This window comes from Protopterus annectens, chromosome 15.part0, assembly GCF_019279795.1.
Source record: "Protopterus annectens isolate FY-2018-M chromosome 15.part0, PAN1.0, whole genome shotgun sequence".
NCBI classification, from domain to species: Eukaryota; Metazoa; Chordata; order Ceratodontiformes; family Protopteridae; genus Protopterus; species Protopterus annectens.
This window is the reverse complement of record NC_056749.1, coordinates 70,245,216-70,268,838: the sequence shown is the minus strand read 5'-3', so window position 1 is coordinate 70,268,838 and position 23,623 is coordinate 70,245,216. Positions and strand designations below refer to the sequence as shown.

General features: G+C 40.7%; 1 protein-coding gene across 1 annotated transcript in view; it reads left to right on the top strand.

Annotated features, from left to right (window-relative positions):
- The window catches only part of LOC122789623 (circadian locomoter output cycles protein kaput-like), a 1,222,827-nt gene that overhangs the window by 960,391 nt on the left and 238,813 nt on the right, over nucleotides 1–23,623 (top strand). The window contains exon 15 of the mRNA XM_044057016.1: nucleotides 10,087–10,170. Within this exon, the coding sequence (XP_043912951.1) occupies nucleotides 10,087–10,170 (84 nt within the window). The remainder of the gene's footprint in view (nucleotides 1–10,086; nucleotides 10,171–23,623) is intronic.

Below are 23,623 nucleotides of genomic sequence, written 5' to 3'. Positions count from 1 at the left end.
TTGGGAAGCTAGGGTTGAATTTAGAGAATTGATTTGGCAGCTAAAAACAGATGCAGGGAGACCACCAGGCTTAAATGACTGTATTAGTATCACCAGTGTGTTGAAACTGAGACGAGCAAAGCTGTGAATTTTTATTTATTAGGAATTTTTTCCTTCTTTTATATATCAGTTTAGAAGCATTTTTTATTAGATTTACTGGTTGAAACTGGTCCACTATGGATGCCCTACGATGTATATATTTATTGGGTTATTATTTTAATTTCATTGTTGGAAGTTTATTATTTTTATGCATAAAAATATTTTTAACATATATTTCTTTGTATGATGTGGTTTTAGTAATATTTAGGCAAGCATTTAACATATTTCAAACATTCATTGGGGTTTATGTATTCGGCCAGATTTGTATACAATGATTTTTTGTAAATATATAGTATACCTTTTTAAAGCAATCAGTTTAACCAATTAATTAATTTACCATTTAGGTATATAAATGATGTGAATGTTGTTATAGTTTGTTCTGAGGAAGCTTTGCAATAGCAGAGTGAAAGCACGCTCAACTTTTATTTTTTGTGTCCTGTTTGCATCTTTTTGGAGCTTGTCTATACTTGGATTAAAGATTTTAACACACTCGGATTCTGCTTTTTGCAAGGGAACAGGTTACCTAGATTGAACTGTGGAGGTAGCCCAGAGACATGTGAGTAAGAACTGTGCTTCGAGAGTTGAAGAGTAACCAACAAGTGGTGCTGTTCAGCATGCACCTTAATTGCTCCTAGTGCAGCAGAGGGCTTGGAGTGGTTTTAGTGATAGTTACCCTTGGCAAATCTTATCTTCAAGGCATTTGTTAGGGCACTGCTAACCACCTCTGCAGAGAGAGCAGCTTTGTGCAAATGTGAGGCTTAAATAGAAGCAAGATGGAACAAGTTTAATGCTATCTGCCAATCGGGAAAGCAAACATAGAGCCTTACTTCAGCAATTCCCAACTTACATAAGTTTAGATCTGCACACTTCTGCCACAAGAGTGCAGAAAAAAGCCTTTTTAATGTAAGATGGCTGGTTTAGAGCCATAGTGTAAATATAAAAAAAAAAAATATCTAGATTCAGCAGCCCTGAATCTTGCAGATACAATGTAGCTAGGACCTTAAAGTAACAGTACAGCTCTTTTTATTAACAAAAGTGCAGAAATGCAGTAAACTATCAGTAATAACACAGTAGATAAACAAAACACAGTAAACAAAATGCTAATAATACTTAAATAATACTTAGTTTCATTTTTTTGGCAATGGGTGGTTTTGGAAATAAGCAGAAACTCCCAGCCACCCTGGCACAGTTGCCTAATGAAGAACAACTCTGATTGAATGAACGAGAGCCACACAAATGGGGAGCTTAAATAGAAGCAAAAAGCAACAAGTTTAAGGCTATCTAGCAATTGCGAATGCAAACAATTTTCTCCCTTTGTCCTGAGATTCTACAGTTGATCACCTTCTTGTTGATTCAGTATGATACATGAAGCTCCCAGCAGTAGCCACCGCTTCTACAGCCATCCAGTTCTCTTTGTATGTATAGCTTCTCATAGTGTGGCAGCCAGTGTATCTGCCCTTACCTAGCAGCTCAGAGTTGGAGTAGGGGGTCAAAATACTACACAGTGAGGGAGTTCTGTCGGGATAGTGGATTATTTTAAAGGCTTCGTGAGTTGATTAAGTTTGAGAAGATTGGGTAGTTCAACCAACCGAGTTTCCTAAGGTTAAGGCAGTGGTGGGTGCGATATGGGGAACCTGTTATAAATCTAGCAATATGGTTATAAGCAAGAGATAGCATGTTAAGTTCACGTTTATTGAGGAAGGAAAAGACTGGAGATGCATATAGTAGGGTGGAGAGGAGATGCGTGCGGGCAATAGTTAGTTTGGTCAAGGGGTTAAGAAGTTTTTTATTCTGTACATGGATCCAAGTTTTTTGTTAACCGATTTGATGGTTTGGGTAATGTGGATGTCAAATTTTAGCTTGTAGTCAATGGTAACACCTAGTAATTTGGTACTGGCCACAGGGCTATGATGGTTCCGTTGATGGATTTAATATGAAAAGGTGTAATGTTAGTATTTGGGAGTTCATTGCCAAGGGGTGTATTGGCGTTGGGAAAGAATAGGAGTAATTTAGTTTTTGTTGGGTTAAGTAGGAGTTTCAAGTCAGTGAACCATTTCTCAACTAAAGTAAAACAGAGTTGAGTAGTAGTTTGGAGTTCTGAAAGGGAGACAGCGGAGCAGATCAGGGTGGAGTCATCGGCATATTGTATGCAGGTGGATTTAGGGATGACTGAGTGCAGGTTGTTTATGAAGATGGAAAAGAGAAGAGGACCAAGACTGGAGCCCTGAGGAACACCGATGGTGTTTGAGAGCAGGTCTGATAGTTTGTCTTGCCACAGGACAGCTTGTTGCCTACCAGTGAGGTGCATTAAACCAGCTTAGTGCAGGGGTGCTAAGATATAGATTTTCTAGGGTATTAAGTAGGAGTTGGTGATTGACCATGTCGAACGCTTTCGATAGGTCAAGAAAGAGGGCGGAAGATATTAGTTTGTTGTTACGATTGTTATTAATGGAGTCAATAAAGGAAAGGAGGGCAGTGGTAGTACTATGGTGGGGGCGAAAACCATGTTGGGAGTTAGATAAGAGACGATTAAGGGTTAAGTAGTGAAGGAGTTGTTTGTGAACACATCTTTCCATAATTTTCGCTATTGGAGACAGGATTGCTATTGGTCTGTAGTTGGATATTTCAGTGGAGATACCTCCTTTATGAAGAGGGATGATATAAGAAATCTTCCAAGAAGAGGGAATAGTGGCTTCAGTAATAGTTCTGTTGATCAGGATGGATATAGGGTAGGCGATGACTTCAGATGCTATTTGTAAATATTCCGCTGGGAGGTGATCAGCCACCAGGGTGGTTGGTTTAAGTTTTTTAAGAGGAACAAATATAGGAGGAAGAGACAGGGTTTAGGTTAAAGGAGATGTGGGCAGCTTCATGAGATTGAGAGGAAGGTGGAGCAGTGGAGGTTAGTTGGCTAGCAAGAGATTGGATAGTATCAGTGAAGAAGGAGTTAAAGGTGTTGGCTACTGCCTCTGCATCTTTCCCGATGTGCTTCTCAGGGGTTGGGGTGGTAGTTTTACCTGGGTGAAGGAGATTGTTAAACCCTGCCCAGAACTTCTTTGGATTGTTCTGGTGTTTATTCTGGAGGTGGCAGAAGTATTGTTTTTTGTCCTGGGTAGTAGCTGATTTGGTAGTGTTTCTTAGCTGTTGAAATTTTATGCGATCTTGGGGGGTTTTAGTGGCTCTCCATTTGTCCCAGGCCTGGTCTCTGAGTTTCATTTTGTTTTTGGTTTCTCTAGTTAACCAAGGTGCTATACATATTTTGGATCTGATTAGTCTGTTTGGGGCATGAGTTTCTAGTATCCTAAGGAATGTATCGTTGAAGTGGGAAACACTCTCTTCTAGGGGTAGAGATTTTAAAATGGACCAGTTGCAGGATTTTAGGTCTGCAAGGAATAATTGTGGGACAAAGTTCTTTTTGTTTCTAATTAGTCTATATAAGGGGGGGTTGGAAGTTGGGCATTTATGTTTAATAATATAGGTAATTAGGTGGTCGCTGAGGTCATTGGGAAGGGTCCCAGTGGTATAGTTAATTGAATCTTTATTGGTAAGGATCCAATCGATGGTGGTTTCTTTTTGGTGAGTATTGCCCAGTCTGGTTGGACAAGGAATATTTTGGGAAAAGCCATGTAGGTTAATAGGTTGTGGGGTTGTATGGGAAGAACAAAGGGACCAGTCTATATTGACATCCCCAAGTACTATGGTTTCTTGTGGGTAACTAGTGGCTAGCCAGGACAGTGTTTGCTCAAGATTTTCTATGTTATTCCCTGGTGGGATGTAAATAACAATAAGGTTGATGCATTTTTGAGTGTTTAAGCATAACTTTAGGGCAATAAGTTCTAAGTTAGAGATTGTAGGAGGTTGTGTTGGGTTCTTAATGATATTCAGAGTATTCCTGAACATAACAGCTATACCTCCGCCCCGTTTCTTTACACGGTCGGCCCTGAAGATATTATACCCAGGAGGGAGAATCTCTTCGTCCTTAGTGGTGGGTTTTAGCCATGTTTCAGTTAGACACATAATGTCAGGGGAATGAGTAGCTAACATAGCATGCAGGTTGTGCACCTTGTTGTTAATGCTTCTCAGGTTCAGGTGTAGTACTAGAAGGGAGTCAGTAGAATTACGAGCAAATTTAGATGGGTTAGAGTCTAAGACATTAGGGGGACCTGGATTGGGATGGATGTCGCCATAAATGGTAATACTATTTTTCAGGTAAATTAGTAGTCTTTGTAGTTTGAATAGTAATTTGAGGTGATTTTTATTATTTGAAATTTTAGGGTGACGGAGGGTGAGTTGGGCTAAGTTGGGGGATTTTGTTTTAACAGTGTTAGGCGTTGGTGGGACAGATATGGCCGAAAGATTAGGATGGCAGTTGGTGTAGCGCTTAGGATGGGAGAATCCTATAAGAGTTTGGTTTTCATACTTTGTTAAAAAATAGGCAGATGGCTGGTTTAGAGCCATAGTGTAAATATAAAAAAAAAAAAATATCTAGATTCAGCAGCCCTGAATCTTGCAGATACAATGTAGCTAGGACCTTAAAGTAACAGTACAGCTCTTTTTATTAACAAAAGTGCAGAAATGCAGTAAACTATCAGTAATAACACAGTAGATAAACAAAACACAGTAAACAAAATGCTAATAATACTTAAATAATACTTAGTTTCATTTTTTTGGCAACGGGTGGTTTTGGAAATAAGCAGAAACTCCCAGCCACCCTGGCACAGTTGCCTAATGAAGAACAACTCTGATTGAATGAACGAGAGCCACACAAATGGGGAGCTTAAATAGAAGCAAAAAGCAACAAGTTTAAGGCTATCTAGCAATTGCGAATGCAAACAATTTTCTCCCTTTGTTCTGAGATTCTACAGCTGATCACCTTCTTGTTGATTCAGTATGATACATGAAGCTCCCAGCAGTAGCCACCGCTTCTACAGCCATCCAGTTCTCTTTGTATGTATAGCTTCTCATAGTGTGGCAGCCCGGTGTATCTGCCCTTACCTAGCAGCTCAGAGTGGCAGTGGGTGTATCCTTTTCACCCCTCCTGCCATTCGGTTTTGCTTAAAGTACATATTAGGTACTAAGACTTCATATACTTGTACATGCATCAACACAATCATAAACCCTTTCCTTAGTGTCTCCTGCCATGTCGGCCATTCTTTGTATTTATAACTGCCTAGGTATAAGGTGTCTTGGCCATCCATTAGAAGACTACTTGTCCACCTGCTGAGAAATACCCACATGGAAGTCCAAAGAAGGAAAATCAGTTGTAATCTCCATAATACAATTCACTGTGAATGCAGTAGGGGTCTTAGTCTTCCTCTCCTTCTGCTAAACCATACCCCTTATGTTTTGCCATCATCTGTGACCCACGTCCCTCTCCCCAGATATTCACATTTCTCTGCTGTCACCTCACTGCTTTAAGTTGTTTCATACTGCCTTTCTCCCACTACCAGTTTCCTGTGACCTCCGTCCCCCCAGATATTCACATGCCACTGCTATCACCTCACTACTTTAAGTTGTTTCATACTGCCTTTCTCCCACTACCACTGCAGTTTCCTGTGACCTCTGTCCCCCCAGATATTCACGTCACTGCTTTCATCTCACTACTTTAAGTTGTTTCATACTGCCTTTCTCCCACTACCACTGCAGTTTCCTGTGACCTCCGTCCCCCCAGATATTCACATGTCACTGCTATCACCTCAATACTTTAAGTTGTTTCCTGCTGCCTTTCTCCCACTTCCAGTTTCCTGTGACCTCCGTCCCCCCAGATATTTACATGTCACTGCTATCATCTCACTACTTTAAGTTGTTTTATACTGCCTTTCTCAGACTACCAGTTTCCTGTGACCTCCGTCCCCCCAGATATTCACACGTCACTGCTATCACCTCACTACTTTAAGTTGTTTCATGCTGCCTTTCTCCCACTACCAGTTTCCTGTGACCTCCATCCCCCCGATATTCACATGTCACTGCTATCACCTCACTACTTTAAGTTGTTTTATACTGCCTTTCTCCCAAAAACCAGTTTCCTGTGAACTCCGTCCCCCCAGATATTCACACGTCACTGCTATCACCTCACTACTTTAAGTTGTTTCCTGCTGCCTTTCTCCCACTACCATTTTCCTGTGACCTCCGTCCCCCCAGATATTCACATGTCACTGCTATCACCTCACTACTTTAAGTTGTTTCATACTGTCTTTCTCCCACTACCAGTTTCCTGTGACCTCCGTCCCCCCAGATATTCACATGTCACTGCTATCACCTCACTACTTTAAGTTGTTTTATACTGCCTTTCTCCCACTACCAGTTTCATGTGACCTCCGTCCCCCCAGATATTCACACGTCACTGCTATCACCTCACTACTTTAAGTTGTTTCATGCTGCCTTTCTCCCACTACCAGTTTCCTGTGACCTCCGTCCCCCCAGATATTCACATGTCACTGCTATCACCTCACTACTTTAAGTTGTTTCACGCTGCCTTTCTCCCACTGCAGTTTCCTGTGACCTTCGTCCCCCCAGATATTCACGTCACTACTATCACCTCACTACTTTAAGTTGTTTCATACTGTCTTTCTCCCACTACCAGTTTCCTGTGACCTCCGTCCCCCCAGATATTCACATGTCACTGCTATGACCTCACTACTTTAAGTTGTTTCACGCTGCCTTTCTCCCACTACCACTGCAGTTTTCTGTGACCTCCGTCCCCCCAGATATTCACATGTCACTGCTATCACCTCACTACTTTAAGTTGTTTCATACTGCTTTTCTCCCACTACCAGTTTCATGTGACCTCCGTCCCCCCCAGATATTCACATGTCACTGCTATCACCTCACTACTTTAAGTTGTTTCATGCTGCCTTTCTCCCACTACCAGTTTCCTGTGACCTCCGTCCCCCCAGATATTCACATGTCACTGCTATCACCTCACTACTTTAAGTTGTTTCATACTGCCTTTCTCCCACTACCAGTTTCCTGTGACCTCCGTCCCCCCAGATATTCACATGTCACTGCTATCACCTCACTACTTTAAGTTGTTTTATACTGACTTTCTCCCACTACCACTGCAGTTTCCTGTGATATAGCAATCTCATGTCTCACTTTTTCCAGCTCTCCTCTGAGGTGTCCCATCTCGACTACCCTGCTTTGAAGGTGTTTGAGAATTTCAAGAATTTTTGCCTACTTGTTTCCAGCTTTTTCTGAAAAAAATTATTGCAATGCCAAATTACAGCACAGTCATCCACTCTCTTCCACCAAACTCATACCAGACCTTTTATTTTAACTGACAATTGTTTATATAAGAGCAGTATATCTGCAGAAAGTCTGAGGAACAAGAGAATTTCTGCCAAAAAAGTTACTTGAGTCTTTACAGACTGGCAGTCTCAGTGTAATCAGAACGTTATTGTCCTCCTTTACTGAAAGTTACATTTTTGCTTTTTCTTTTTCTTGATATCACCTAATAAATGTACACACTACTCATCTTTCATCACATAATTTTTGCTTTCCACTTATATCTCCTACACCACTTGTTTTATTTCTTATAAAAATAAGTGTGAAATTGTAATTTGACATTTTAATCCTCTCTCGCGCGCGCATGTGTACGTGTGTGTGTGTGTGTGTGTGTGTGTGTGTTTATGTGTGTGTGTTTGTGTGTGTGTGTGTGCGTGTTTGTGTGCGTGTGTGTGTGTGTATGTGTGTCTGTGTGTATGTGTGTATGTGTGTGTGTGAGTGTGTGTGTGTTTCTGTGTGTGCATGTGTGTTTGTCTGTGTGTATGCGTGTGTGTGTGTGTGTGTGTGTGTGTGTGTGTGTGTGTGTGTGTGTGTGTGTGTGTGTGTGTGTGTGTGTGTGTGTGTCTGTGTGTGCATGTGTGTTTGTATGTGAATGTGTGTGTGCGCATGTGTGTGTGTGTGTGTGTGTGTGTGTGTGTGTGTGTGTGTGTGTGTGTGTGTGTGTGTGTGTTGCGTGTGTGTGTTGCGTGTGCGAGTATATGTGTGTGCATATTTCAGTCTTCACTGTTTGATCATAATTAGGTAAAATTATACACAAGGCAGAGACAGAGCATGTATTTACAATTACTCTGTAGCCATAGATGTTATAATGATCATTGTATGTTGTGGGGAAGATAAAGGAATGCTCAGTTCATGGACCTACATGCTGCTGCTTATAGAGTGCTCTGTCATCTTCTGACATTAATACCGTTCCTTAGATGTGAAACAGTGCCTTTCAAAATGTCAAACAAGCAGGGAATGTGGTACAGACTGAAATATCTTTAGCCGTGAAGCTATCACAGTTAAATGTTTTGCTTTACACATGAATCCTAGGCTACCTGTCCTGAATGCTTTGTTACGTGAGCAATGTGATTTATTATTATTTACTTAAATGTTTTACTTAAAATTGTTACCACTTAATATGTGAATAACCATTTCACTGTGGAGCAAAGCATTTTTGTGAAGTTGATGTTTTCATGTTCTGGCCTTCTAGAGTAGATATTCTGGTTTCTGTATCATTGTATTTGGTCTTCAGAATTTGAGGATTCTATAGTGCTTTGATGCTTATGAATGTATCACTGGTAGTGTTCCTTTAAGGCATGATAGTTATTACCATTGATTAGCAGCCATGTAAGCTACGTCTGCTGCTCAGAGTTGCTGCAGGCACCTGTTAATGATGGATTGTACAGTGTGTACTGCTTGACGACAACCTGATGGATTCAGCTGCCTCTACTAACTGCCTATGAGATTGAGTCGGTTCCATGGTGTAGGATGTTGAAGTCCTGATTACAGTTAACATTATGAAGGTTTGATTAGTGAAGCAAATGTAAGAGCCAATCAGGAAAGTGACTGGCTGATTCCAACTCATCAGTCCTTTGTGTGGGGGGTGATGTGGGGTCATAGGGTACAGAATACAAATTGAGAGTTTCACATTGAGCTGTCACACTGTGTTGCTTAGCACCCTTGTGCAGGAGGGTACAGAACTGTGCATGTCCACATGGAGGGGAAGGCTGAACAGGCCCTTGCACAAGTCACCATGCAGATCAGGCACCTAGTGCTGGAGGTGTAGGCATTATCATCAGAAAAAACCCTGGTGGCTGCCTGGATGGCAGTCTTTTTTGGCTGTCATCCCAAATAGGGAACGAATGGGACAATCACTTGCTGAAAACTGATAGTTTACATCACTCTTTGCTAATGTTGTGGGTAGAATCTGGAACAAGCTTCCTAGTACACTCACTTCTCTCTCATCTACTCCAATCTTTAAGAAACGCCTCAGAGATCACCTACAAATACATTGGCTTTGCCCTGCTCAACGCCTGATTGAATCCTACTTTTCTTTCTTCTCCTCCCCCTTTCCTCTCCTGCTTCCAGAACAAATCCCCCCTACAACTCTTGAATAATTACGACCCCCCCACTCTTTACCTGCATCTTCTCCTTCCCATTCTCTTCGTTTTGCCGACTTAATGATTTCTTTTTCAAGGGGATGCTAATGTTCAAATACTGTAACCTCTTGTCTGACTGTACATGACACCTACTAAGGAACTAATACTTGATACTTTCTTACACCTACTCTAATGAAACCATACATTGTTCACAAATTAATAACTTTTCTTAGTATGTCTTGCTATGTAATTGAAACTAGTCATTTTTTGAATGTTTGAATGTTATAATTTACTCATGTTTGGAGCTTTTCTCCCCGGGCCTCTACTGAAAATGGATATGTATCCAGCTAGACTAGCCCGGTCAACAAATATAAAATAAATAAATAATACATGTAGTGTGGGAAAACACTGCAGTGTAACTTAACTTTCACAGTAGTATTCAAATGCTAAAGAAAACACGTGATAAATTAGTCTTTCTCAAGAACAACTGTACAGCTGAACATTTACTATGCTGTCTGATGTTAGCTAACTTGTGTGTCGATATGTTCAATTAAAGCTAACAGAATGTATATTTGTTGTGCAGGGCCTTCTAACACTATCCACACCAGCGGATCATTTTCAACAGCATGTCACCCAGCCTACAATGTCTAATCAACATCCAGTCCTGGTATGGTATCACTTTATATTCTTTAGCAGTTATTGGAAATAACCATTCTTGAACATATAATGTATTTCCTAGTACAGACAGTATATTTACATTTATGCTTCATAACATTTCATATTCCCATTACTAGAACTGTGACTATCATTTCACTCACTGTTGACTTGTAATTCACTGATATTCACCAAATCACCTAATGGAAAATATAATTTAAATGAGAAAATATCCATTTTTTGAGGCAAAGACCATGTACACCAACTAATACACTCAGCTTTGCCTCTGTGGTGCCAGGTTTTAGATAACTTAACTTTGAGATCACTGCATGTCAAAGAAAATGAAATCCCCAGCTGGAGAAACCTTGGCCAAATTCCTAATATGAGACGTAACATTTTCAGTGTGGTGGACATCAGTCATTGATGAGTTAAGAAACATAGTCTAACTATAGTTAAGAGTACCTCATTTACTGTGTTAGTTTTATTATTTGTTTTAAAATGCAGTTGTTTACAACAGTTAAATGATTAATTATTTCACTGGCTTAAGTACAGAAGCAACATAGATATTTAGATGAGTAGTTCATCTATTCTCAGGGAGTGAATGCATTTTTTCTTTTATTTAAACAATGATGTCTAGAAAATGAACAAAATACATCAGGAGGTATTCAGAAAGAAACAGTCGGCACACTACATTAAGAGCAGTAATGTGGTGAGAGGTGGCATGCAGGGAGGGGTGATTCGGAGAAACACACAGTTTGACCTCTGTAGCAGGAAAATAGCACAGTATACATCACATGCAAATGACTGCATAATGACATGAACATGATTGGCAGTATGATAATGAGAAACACTGCATATGCAAAGAACAAATCCTGGCATGATCACTGCATGTCAAAGAAAATTTGGTTGTCAAGCCTCAACAATCAGCTTAGCTGTCCATCATCTTTTTTTCAGTGCTAGGATTAGCATCTGCTTTAGATGACCAGCATGTGTTAGTGGAAACCTAAGGAGCCAGCGGCCACAGTGCTGCCTGTTGCCACCTTTGACATCATACAAAAGCAAGAAAAAGTGTGTTGTTATGGTATTGAGTGGGTTGAGTGGACTGCCTATCCCAGTAATCACAAATCTTCCAAAAGGAGATATGTTAGGAGCTTTGCAGACCTTGACCTTGCAAATCCAACACAACTTCCTAGATAAGGAAGCACAGTGGTGTAGCAGTAGCATTGTCACCTAACAGCAAGAGGTTCTCTGGTTTGATTCTTGGCTGGAGTGCATTCTGTGTGGAGTCTGCAAGTCTTCCTTGCATTTATGTGGGTTTCCTCAGGGTACTCCGGTTTCCTTCCACATTTCATAGACATGCGTCTGGAGCATTTCTCTCCAGGCCTTCACCGAAAATTGGCTTCATTCCAAATTGGACTTTCCTGGTAAACAAATGTTAAATAAATAAATGAGAAGCTGATGCATGTGGGAGAGAAGATTTAATTCAGGCAGATGGAAAATGAGAGAATCATCACTATTTGGGCATTCTATGACATGGTCACTTTTCCTGAGGTCCCAAGAGCCACATTGCTATCAAAGTACCACCTGTTCCACCTAGCATCCAGTATGTTAGCTGAAAAGGTTTCCATTCCCTCAATTGCCAGGTGGTGTGCAGTGCAGAGACCAAAGAGTATTATATGTAGTGCATCTGTGCACAATCCAGCAGTTCCCATGTTTCCCACATCTGGCACATGTGCGACCCATAAAAACATTTTGTGCAGAGTGACTTTACATAGGATTGTCTAGTTATAAGGTGAACAGATTTCCACCCAGAGAGGCCAGAAGGGTCCAGGCCAATGAGTGTAGGTAGCAGATAACCCATATTGATGTCCAATGTTGTGCATTTTAGGTGATGCTGGATACACCCCGGAGCTGTGGCTGATGATGCTCAGCTGAATTCCCAAGATCATGGCATACCTTGCATACAACACCACATACAACACCACACTCTTGCAAACACATTGTCAAACATGTGACGGAACTGCTGAAGGCACATTTCTGCTACCTGGATACATTTGGTGGCATACTGAAGTGTGTTCTAGAGATTCGCAGTAAGATGTTTGTGGTTGTGTTATTCCATAACAGGGTGGTGTAAAAGCATTGTCCTCCATACCTGTAGCAGCAGCCATGTGAGGTTTAGCAGGCCCTTAGGTAAGACAAACACAGGTGTGATATGTGATGGCACTCACAAAGGGGTGATATCTGATCCGCAACTATACATTTTGACAAGACCAACACAGAACAAAACTGATGCATACATTAATACCCCCAAGCTATGCATTACAGTGAACTGACTAGTCACACTGTGCATCAGACAGTGCCATTCCCACATTGGCCAGAGAATTGTGCGGAGCACCGACATCATCATTTGCCTAAATGTGGGGGGGGGGCACAGTCACTGGGTCAGCAGAGCTAGCACAGGTAGAGGGGTCATGAATGATATCTGTGGTAGCCCATACACAGACACACACACACACACACACACACACACACACATGGGATACTAGGGTCAGGAATCACTTTATCCGGTAAGTGGGTAGAATTTCCATGGTGGAATGCTAGCTAGGTGTACTGTGGGCCTTGGTAGTGTCAGCACTGGATGCAACTTGTGCTACGAATCATGGAGCACATCCTGTGCATCTGCAGGAATATCACAGTGGCACCTGCTGTGACCCAGCAATGTTAGCACTGGAAGCAGCTTGTCCTACAGAGGGTTTAGCATAGCCTGTGCATGTGCAGAAATGTCACAGTGGCACCAGCTGTGGCCAGCAATGTCAGCACTGGAAGCAGCTTGTCCTAAGGATGGTGTAGCACATCCTGTGCATGTGCAGGAACGTCATCGTAGCACCTACTGTGACCTGATAGTGTCAGCACTGGAAGCAGCTTGTCCTAAGGATGATGTAGCACACCCAGTGTATGTGCAGGAATATTGCTGTGGAACCTGCTGTAGTATTCTGACATAATGATAGCATTCACTGCACTATGTCCAGGCATGGCTAAGAATTATTTGACGTAACTCTACAACAACATGACCCAGAGTGGCTTGCCAAGTGGGGTGTGCCCACAATGGAGCTGGATGGGCATATCCATGGCCATGATCTGAGGACATATTAGAGCCAGAAGAGCTTCAGCTGTATCCAGGTGAGTGTCCACAGCCAGGGGTGAAAGCATCCATGGTCAAAGTGGCAGTGTGTCCATCTCAGAAATGATGTGTGCCATCTGTGTTAGTCTGGTATGCATTCCTATAATTGACAACCATCCCCTACCACAACTATGGTGGATGGTTCCCTTCAGCCACATGGACATACTAATGAATGCCTAGTGGAGAAGCACTACCCTCACTAGGTGTATCTCTTCCAAGTTGTGTGTGTGTGTGTGTGTGTGTGTGCGTGTGTGCGTGTGTGCGTGTGTGTGTGTATTTCACTCTGTGTGTGTGTGTGTGTGCGTGTGTGCGTGTGTGCGTGTGTGTATTTCACTCTGTGTGTGTGTGTGTGTGTGTGTGTGTGTGTGTGTGCGTGTGTGCGTGTGTGTGTGTGTGTGTGTGTGTGTATTTCACTCTGTGTGTGTGTGCGTGTGTGTGCGTGTGTGTGTGTGTGTGTGTGTATTTCACTCTGTGTGTGTGTGTGTGTGTGTGGATTTCACTCTGCACGTGTTGCTGAATATCCCACAATCTCCGCGATGGCTGAATGTCATTGCTCAGGTGGTACAGCACACTGTGCAGCTCTGACATAGTCTTGCTACGGACACTCTGTACCTGGATCATGGACATGTACATTCTCTAAGTGATGACAGTGGCAGCATCAATGTCAAAGAGTATTCTGGAGTCATAGTTGTGACAGACACTGACAAACCTCTCCACAGTGCCATGTGTGCCCTTCTCAGAGTTGCTGCAGCCCTCTGATGCTACCTGCACTGGTATTGACTGTACATCTGGGATGAGGCTGACATGGACAGTGTGACCTATGCTAAAAAGAGGTGATGGCAGAGATTTATCCTGAACTTCCTTAGTCCTACAGTGAGTGTGTGCCCACTACTGTTAACATTATTGACAGCGCTACTGTGCTACCGGCATCATCATCAGCCTCTGGAGACCCACTGACATAAAACATATACTGACTTCTGGTGCTGGATTCTCTCCCAGTGGAACATATAGCATTCCTCTCGCAATTTTGGTACATGTTTGTGAATCCCCCCACTGTTGCACATGGACTGGTACATGACAATAATACACATAACGTATGGACACATGCATAACGTGTCATGCAGGTTGTTTCCACTGCAGCTTTTATGTCCCTGGTGGACATAAATGCAGATGTGTTTGTCTGAATAGACTCTGCAGAATTATGCATCTGTGTCCTACACATACCTCTGAACCTCTTACCACAAGAAATCTGGACAAAGCCCAACAAAATGGGGGGACAAAGGGCCAAAAATAGGAACTCATTAGAACACCTAACTTAAGTAACTCTGCTAAGCCAACTAATCATAGTACTGTACCCACTTAGGACTGTTAATCTACTGCTCATCCCATTTCTCCAGGAGTTTGGGAAAACTGCCCCAGCAATGTTGGGCTTTCCATAAGCAACTAAAACCAGGAGAAGACATATTGTAAATCAATGTGTTATCCTTCTTAACTAAAACCAGGAGAAGACATATTGTAAATCAATGTGTTATCCTTCTTAACTAAAAGCAGGTGAAGACATATAGTAAATCAATTTGTTATCCTTCTCAACTATAGCGAGTATCATCTGCTCTCTCAGAGCCTTATTCTACATCTCTCTGCTTTTACTCTGATAGTAAATCTATCACAGGAATCCGAAACTTAGGAATATCTGCTAAAAATGTAATATTATATTGTAGAGAATGAATGTATCCTATCTGTTAGTTAATATGTATGTCAAAGTCTCTTCTATGGAAATTGTATGTCAAAAGTCTGTCCTTAAAACTATGTTTTGAAAAAAATTGTTTTCCTGGAGCTTTTCTTCCCAGGCTTCCACCGAAAATGGACTTGTAATCCAGTTGGACTCTTCCGGTCAACAAATGTAAAATAAGTAGTAAATAAATAAATAAATAAATAAATATCAGTCTTATAAACTTAGAAAGTTGTTAGAATAACAGGATTTTTGTTAATATGCATTTTCTGAAAGATATGAAGTCTGATCATCAAATACCGGTCATTATTTAGTGACTTTAATCCTTAGATCATCCCAGTGATTTGTAAAAAAAAACACAATTTTTAAGAAGATAGTAAAATACTCTCAAGCAGTAGAATTGTAAGCAAACACCAAACTCGTAAAAACAAACAACCTTGGTAAAGAAACTGTCGCTCACCACAAAATGTCCAAGCACAAAAAGCTTTATTCCACAATTCAACAATATAATCCACAGCAAGGGTATAAAAACTCAATAGTCCCAACAGTAATGAAGTAAGCACTTTCGTCTGTAATCCTAACAGACTTTATCAAACTGTTGTATTTCCTTCCACTTTACTTTTATATGCACTTGTAGTCTTAATTAATATCCAATTAACATTTAAAAACTTCATTACTGTTGGGACTATTGAGTTTTTATACCCTTGCTGTGGATTATATTGTTAACGAATTTTGGAATAAACCTTTATGTGCTTGGACATTTCGTGGAGAGCGAACAGTTTCTTTACCAATGATTGTTCTTTTTTACAATTTTTAAGAGAAACAGACCAAATATTTGAGGCAAATATCTGGACATTCTGAGAATATCTGTGCAGTTGAGAGGCATGCCCTACAGGAGTGGTGTGTGCCGCTGCTCACCTGAGCTATCTCATTCAGACACTCAGGCAGTAGTAGTGGTACATTGTAGTACAGATTTTCTCTGTTGCAACCCTGATGTCCCTGGCCCAGACCATCAGGCCACCATAAGTGGAACTCACCAATTATGCCAACCATTGAGGTAACTGAATTTGTGGTGGGTTTCCCTCTAAACCATCTTGGCAGACCATCCTCATCCCTATCTCCAGTCATGGTGTTCCCTCTGATTGGGTGTCACCCGCATCCTCTGTTTGTAGTCCAGTCCTCTTCCTCACCAGTTGTCCACCCTCTGTCAGTTTACATTTCTCTGTTGTTGCCTCCCCTTTTTTTTCAGTCCTTGTCTGGGTTGCATATCTGTCTGTCTGCCCATGCTGCCATCACTTTTCCCCTCATTCCTACATCACCTACTCATTATATGCATGGAATGAACAATAAAAAGGCACCTGTCCCACATCAGAAAATGGCATTCTTCCCCCTTCCCCACACAGCTCTTCCCTTTGCACTGTCTTTCTGTGTGTTCCTCTGCTTGTTCTTCCTCTTTTCTGAATGTTCTGTCACCCCTTTCCTTCCCATTTATATAATAATATCACTTGGTACTGCACTGTGTAGACATTGTATGGATTATCAGACATACCTGTGACATAGTTGTAAGATTGTTTGATGCGCATGTAAAGACGTATAGAGTCAGACACACTCCCAGCATGCCGATGTCCCCTTCCACTAGGTGTCACCAAAATGACAAGCTGGAGATGTCTCTCTCTCTACCCAGAAAGAGCAAGCAGGCAGTGGCTGGTCATTTCCATCATTGCCAGTCAACTCCATTAGTCACTTGAGGTGCTAATTGAACTCATGGGCTGCAGTCAGGCCTTGACTTCTCTCTTCCACTGGTGCAGGCTAACGGGTGCGGTAAGTAGCTGATCCTTATACTCTGTATCCTGTGTCTGCTCCTCTCTCCTCACTATTTCTCCTGTGTGGGGTAACCCCTTCAGATCTCTTTGCCTAGTAAATCCCTGTCATTTCATCTCAATCCATTCTGGCCTCCTGCTTCACTTCTAAGAGCAACATCTGAAATTCTGGAGATCCTAACTGTGGTCACTGGAATAGTGGAACTGAAAGTGTGAATGTGGGTGGTGGGGCACTCAATATGTCAATAAGTCTAAGGTCATGCTAACTCAGAACATTACTCCTTCTCTGAGGACCCTGGGGTGTGAGCAGAGAAAAGTAGGCAAAGTCCTCTGTACCAGAGACAAGTATAAAACTGAGTCTTGGAATTTGCTGTTTTTTTTTTTTTTGGTTTGAATCCAAGTTTATTTTTTAAACTGTCAGAAGTCACAGGATCATGTCTTGCATTTGGTAAGGACAGACACTAGTTGACCTTATCAGATAAATCACTTATCTTGTGCATGTTAAAATGACCTAGAAGTATAAACTTAGTTCTGGGTATACATAATTGTAGTTCAATAAACAGGTCAGAGAGGACGAGGTGTGAAGAGGAAGGACATACATAGGCAGCACATAAAATCGATATTACGTGCCCACCCACTGCAACAGTGACCTAATTATAAGCATATTCATCACTCTGTGGCCTAGATTCAACTGCGGAAATCTGTAAGTGTTCTATGATAAGGGATACAGTGACCTGTCCTACTCTTTGATTTCCTTTATAGTATACGAACAGCCTGCATCAACAATGCAGATTCTAGTTTAACCCATGTTTGTGTTACTGCACTTGTCTGGTTTCACAGAGTTTAGTCAGGAATCAAGGAAGTAGTTTTGTTAACTAGGCTGACAAGGTCAATAAGAATATTTTTTAAAGGCTTTCAGTCCATAACTCAGATCAGTCGAGCTCAACTTATAATTGCCGGAGTTGCTGTAGTATAACAGCATGAGGTGTCACCTGCTTTTGTACCATTACTCACTGCACATATGAAGCAGGTTGTCATGCCGTACCATTACTCACTGCACATATGAGGTAAGTTGTCATGCCGTACCGTTACTCACTGCACATATGAGGTAGGTTGTCATGCTGAACCATTACTCATTGCACATATGAGGTAGGTTGTCGTGCCGTACCATTACTCACTGCACATATGAGGTAGGCTGTCATGCCATACCATTACTCACTGCACATATGAGGTAGGTTGTCGTAATGTACCATTACTCACTGCACATATAAGGCATGTTGTCATGTCATATGTCAATGTGTTGTGTGCAGAATGACCTTGAAGCCTCCCTGAGAAAGAGCAAGATCAGTTGTACACTGGCTTTAAATGATCATTTCTTCTCAGCAATACAGCAACCTTAAAATGAAACTAATAAAGTAAGGAGGGGGTGGGGGGGGGGCAAAGTTTTCCAAGTGGCACTCCTAGAAAATATGATGTCTTGAGTGTTTCATTTGCAAGAGCTGTGGTTGCTGAGCTTTTGTGATATGACCTCCAATGTGCCAAGGAAACTAAATATTTCATTTTTAAATCATTTGTAGTGTAGTGTGTAAGTTGTAGAACATTTATGGAGCTTTCTCCATCAAGATGAAGTCCAAGTCAAGATTAGCTTTTATTTAACCAAACATAGCCCATATTATAAGTGAGCAAAGGAGAACGCACCTAAGAATATTGCACATTTTCTTTGAAATCTTTACAAAGCCTAGGTGTGCTGTAATTTGATTTTATGAGGGGGTTTAGTGTGGCAAACAAAAATAGTGACATCATTATGAGTTTCTAGGGTTCAGTAAAATAAGGGGGTTTCCAAGAACGTAGCATGCCTGTGTAACCCTGATGTGGTCGGTCATAAAAGTGGAAAGTAGAAGACAGGTCAAACCAACTGAGAAAGGGTAAGCATTTAAGAAAGGGCAATGCTGTTAATAATAAATGAAGGAAAAATAAATTACAGAATTAGAAAAACAGGACACAATGTTTAATTGACATAAAGAAATGGAGGAAAATACACAGGTAACTTGAGTATAGGCTGAAAAGGCAAAATGGAGACATGCCTACAGAACAGACTGGATATAAGCTTAAAAATGAACATGACAACTAAGGGGAAAATGTCTAGGCTTGCGAGGTTTAGATTTTTGTAAGAAACTGTAAATAGGATTTTCTCTGTACAAATTAGTGTTTCATTTTATATACCATAAGTGCCCATATGCTACTCTGTGTGTGTCCTACTGACCCTTCTCATTAACTAGTACATTTCATACCACCCACTCAAAATGCAAACAGTACTGCCAGGAAATGACCTATTTTTCATCCTCAGATCAGGTCAGTGGTATTCCGAGCCCCAACATGACCATCTCAAAGTGCAATATCAACTGCAATTTCTCCTTGTCAGTATCGATTACCTTCAGTGCGTTAGTGAAGCAAAGGCAGGAGCTGAACACAAAGCAGCACGGATGCAGGAAGTGACACAATTCAGCACGGATGCAGGAAGTGACACAATTCAGCACGGATGCAGGAAGTGACACAATTCAGCACGGATGCAGGAAGTGACACATTTCAGCACGGATGCAGGAAGTGACACATTTCAGCACGGATGCAGGAAGTGACACAATTCAAGGCCTTTGAAAAAAAACAGGCATATAAAGTGAATAATTTCCAATGGCAAATAAAAAAGGACAAAAAGAAAATGAAATAATTTCCCATTATTTCATGCAGAACACATTAGCTTTTCATATAGCTGTGTTGCATATTGCTTCAGGATTTTTTTTACTTGCTTTGCATAGCTTCCTTTTTGGGTATGTGGTAAGGGGGTAGTTTAGAGCAGTAAAAGTGAGTAAACATTGGTAGAAAATATAGTTAAAGATAGTTTTATTATATAATGTTGTTTTTGTCTTTCGGCTTTTCCCAGTTAGGGGTCGCCACAGCGGAACTCCAGTCCACTAATGACTGGCAGTAGATTTTCTACTACCCTGTTAAACAAACATGCATGCATGCATGCATACATACATACACACATATAGAGTGTAGTTCTGCACTACTGAGCAGCGAGGTGTTATGTGTCACATGATAATGCTGTAGTTAGTGGCAGGACATGTTCTGATGAGGACAAGCGGCAGTTACTGAGCAGCGAGGTGTTACGTGTCACATGTTAATGCTGTAGTTAGTGGCAGGACATGTGATGATGAGGACTAGCGGCAGTTACTGAGCAGTGAGGTGTTACATGTCACATGTTAATGCTGTAGTTAGTGGCAGGACATGTGCTGATGAGGACTAGCGTCAGTTACTGAGCAGTGAGGTGTTACGTGTCACATGTTAATGCCATAGTTAGTGGCAGGACATGTGCTGATGAGGACAAGCGGCAGTTACTGACCAGCGAGGTGTTACGTGTCACATGTTAATGCTGTAGGTAGTGGCAGGACATGTGCTGATGAGGACTAGCGGCAGTTAGTGCAGTACTCGGTTAGGAAACTTGCATAATATGCAGATCATAGACTCTGTAGTATGCAGGTCACTCTTAAGAGCAATGCAGAAAATGCAGCAGTATAACATTCTAGTTAACAGAGTCCACATATGCATTTCAGATATTGATTCATAATCACACCCATTCCCACTTAATATGGTATTTTATTTGTAAAAGCAGGTGTGACTATGAATAATTAACTAGACGAACAGTATAACTCATGTCATCTATGTGGAGAAAGTTACACTGCTATGTCTTTGTCTATGAAACTTGGTCAGAATTTAAGCCAGAGGTCAAATGCATATTTAGATGGGTACGTACCTCAGGTTAAGTTCAAATAATTAGAATTCATTGCAGCAAGTGTTTGTGGCCAAGGAGTTCTGACTACTTTAATGGAAGCAGTAATGGTGTGGACTAGGTTAGTGAGACTCACTGTCATGGGGTTGGGTAGTGGTTTGATACAGGAGTTGTAATGAGTGGATCACTAAATTAAAGGTGACTTTATTTTAGAAAGGTGCCCATGTAGCGTGTCTTCCTTTCTTGGAACATATTTGTGGAGTTTAAAGATTTTAATTAATGTCTGCATATCAAAGGCCTTGTGGCTAGAGTCTGAAAAAAGAAAGGGAATCCCTGTTTGAGCTGGGAAGTAAGTATTCTGCAATATAGGGCATTGAGGTAGCTACTGGTGTATCTATAATTTTAGTTGCTATGATAGAAGAATAAAAGAAAAGTGTCCTATGCCAAGACATTTTAGTATTCCAACATTTTTATTGGCGATGTTACCTGGTATATGTATAGCACAGGTGTAGCTGTACTCCTAAACCTGGAATGAAAGATTCAGAGAAGATAACATTAAACCTTTGTCTGTCTAAACAATCAGCAAACCCAAAACATGTCTAGCTCATCTAATTTGCATACACACAGATCCACCACTGTAATATACTAACTCCAAGATCGTACAGTAGCAGGGAAAATGGCAAAGTCCTGTAAACCAGTATGTGCAAGCTCTGGAAATCAAAATCAGTGTAAATGAACTACAGATACCTTGGTAATGTAAGATATTTCTAATGAAAACACACACCTCACATGGCTAAAAACATAGAAGTGTAAGTCATTCCAACAAAAAGAATTGACTTAGACTTTTAAACTAAAAGAAATGCAGTTGAATAACTATATAGAGCAGTGTATTAAACATCAATCTAATCCACCAAAAATATGTTCAGTTGTTATAGTTAGTCAAATGTAGCTATTGTCAGTGAACTTTTTGCTGTCACTGTTGGTCAAAGGTTCACATTGTAAACAGCAGTTCTTGCCAAAGTGTTTAACATCATATGTATGGTAAGTGAGATTATGTACAAATGCTGAAAGTTTTGCTTGTAATGAAAGTTTGAGTTTGTGTTTGTTTGTGTGTGTGTGTGGGAGGGGACACACAAGTGACAGCATCTGTGGGTTAGGTTAAAGTAAGGGCTTATGAATGAGATAGATGTATTTAAAGTGTGCATGTGTGTGTCCTTTTTTCTTGTTTAATGGTACTGTTAAGGAACATCTTTGGTACACTAATGTATAGGGTTGGGGTTAGGGAGAGGTCATCACAGTAGTATAGCTAGGCGGTGGTTGAGGGGCAACTGCCTAAGATACAAAGTGTCAGGGGGCATGATCGTTCAACCTTCATCCTGATCTGTCTTTACTGCAATAACAGCTTTTAAAAGGCGGTTTTGCATTTGTGGTCAAACCTGAGCATTGTAGTGATCCATGCAGTTATAAACTGTAGCTATAGCTATGTAGCTGCTTGCTATATTTGCTATAGTTTAGAAGAAGAAATGTGTGAGAATGGAAGGTTGAGGACAGTATGGGACTTGAATGGTTGGGGTAGGAATGAGGGAGGGATGTGCCATGTATCTGGCCACCTGGTTGGAACAGACTTTTTTTTTTGCTCTTCATTTGAAGAGCAGCACAGATTGGGTACTGTGATACTGTATGCTGGAAATATCCTACAAGTTTTTCAGAAGTCCTTTAGTTTTGCTTTTCACTTGAAGAGTTGAGGGGGTGGGGTGCCAGTTTGTGGTACAGATTCAGGGTGCTGGTTGAGCCAGCTACGCTTAACCCTACCATACCCGGCCCTAACCCCAATCCTAAACATTGGGATACTAAATATCCTTTCCCTAACAATGCTATTATAAAGATAAATTATGTGTGCGGAGTAGTGGTTTGTTTTTATTGTTATATCAATAGGAAAATTAATTTGATTTCTTTTTTGATTGGCATAGTGATTTGTGGATGTAACAATTTGGGGAATGGTAAATTGGATGTAAATATTGATGGATTTGTGCTTAATTATAATGATTCTCCATTTATTTACAGTGTACTTGTATATTTTAGAAAATTTGCACATGTATATATATATATATATATATATATATATATATATATATATATATATATATATATATACATTTATGCATGTGTGTGTGTGTGTGTGTGTGTGCGTGCGTGTGTGTGTATGTGTGTGTGTTTTGGTTTTAAAGCTTGGCTAATGTCATTGTGTGATATAAATATTATGCAAATAATGTGTTTACAAGCAGACAGGTAGTGCTAAGTATTAATTAGAACAGAAATTATTTTGTATTGTGTTAATGTGTCCTTATAAGACTGATTTTGTGGTTTGTTCTTATATAAAAGGAGGGCTTTTCTAAGTCATGTCAGATTTGACAGTTTGGGGGGGATTATTGTCCTATGTACTAGATCAGTTAGAGTCTCAAGGAGAAGCTGACTGGACGAAGGCCTGGAGTTTGAGTGGACACTATCATTATGCATTAGTCAGAGGTGGGTCCTTATTCCTGGGAAGAGATTATCATGGAGGAAGAATCTTTTCTACTTCACAAAGAAGGGGCAGCTCTATTGAGACTCTATAATCACAGGCCTGGAATATGATACTCTGTGTGTACAAGAGGTTCACAAGGGGCCTGCAAAACCTTCAACAGGCAGGAGTTTATTGAGTATTTCCCTTTTTGCTTAAATGTTAGAGACTACTGTTCATGGACATATTTCTTTATTAGAGTAATATATATATATATATATATATATATATATATATATATATATATATATATATGTAAAATCTTTCATGTACTAAAGAGACATTTGCTGATGTTACAAGTAATGTACTCCACATATTTATCAAAGGTAAGGCATGGGTGTAATATTGGCTATAAGTATTTAAAACAAATAATGTTGTCTGTACACTGT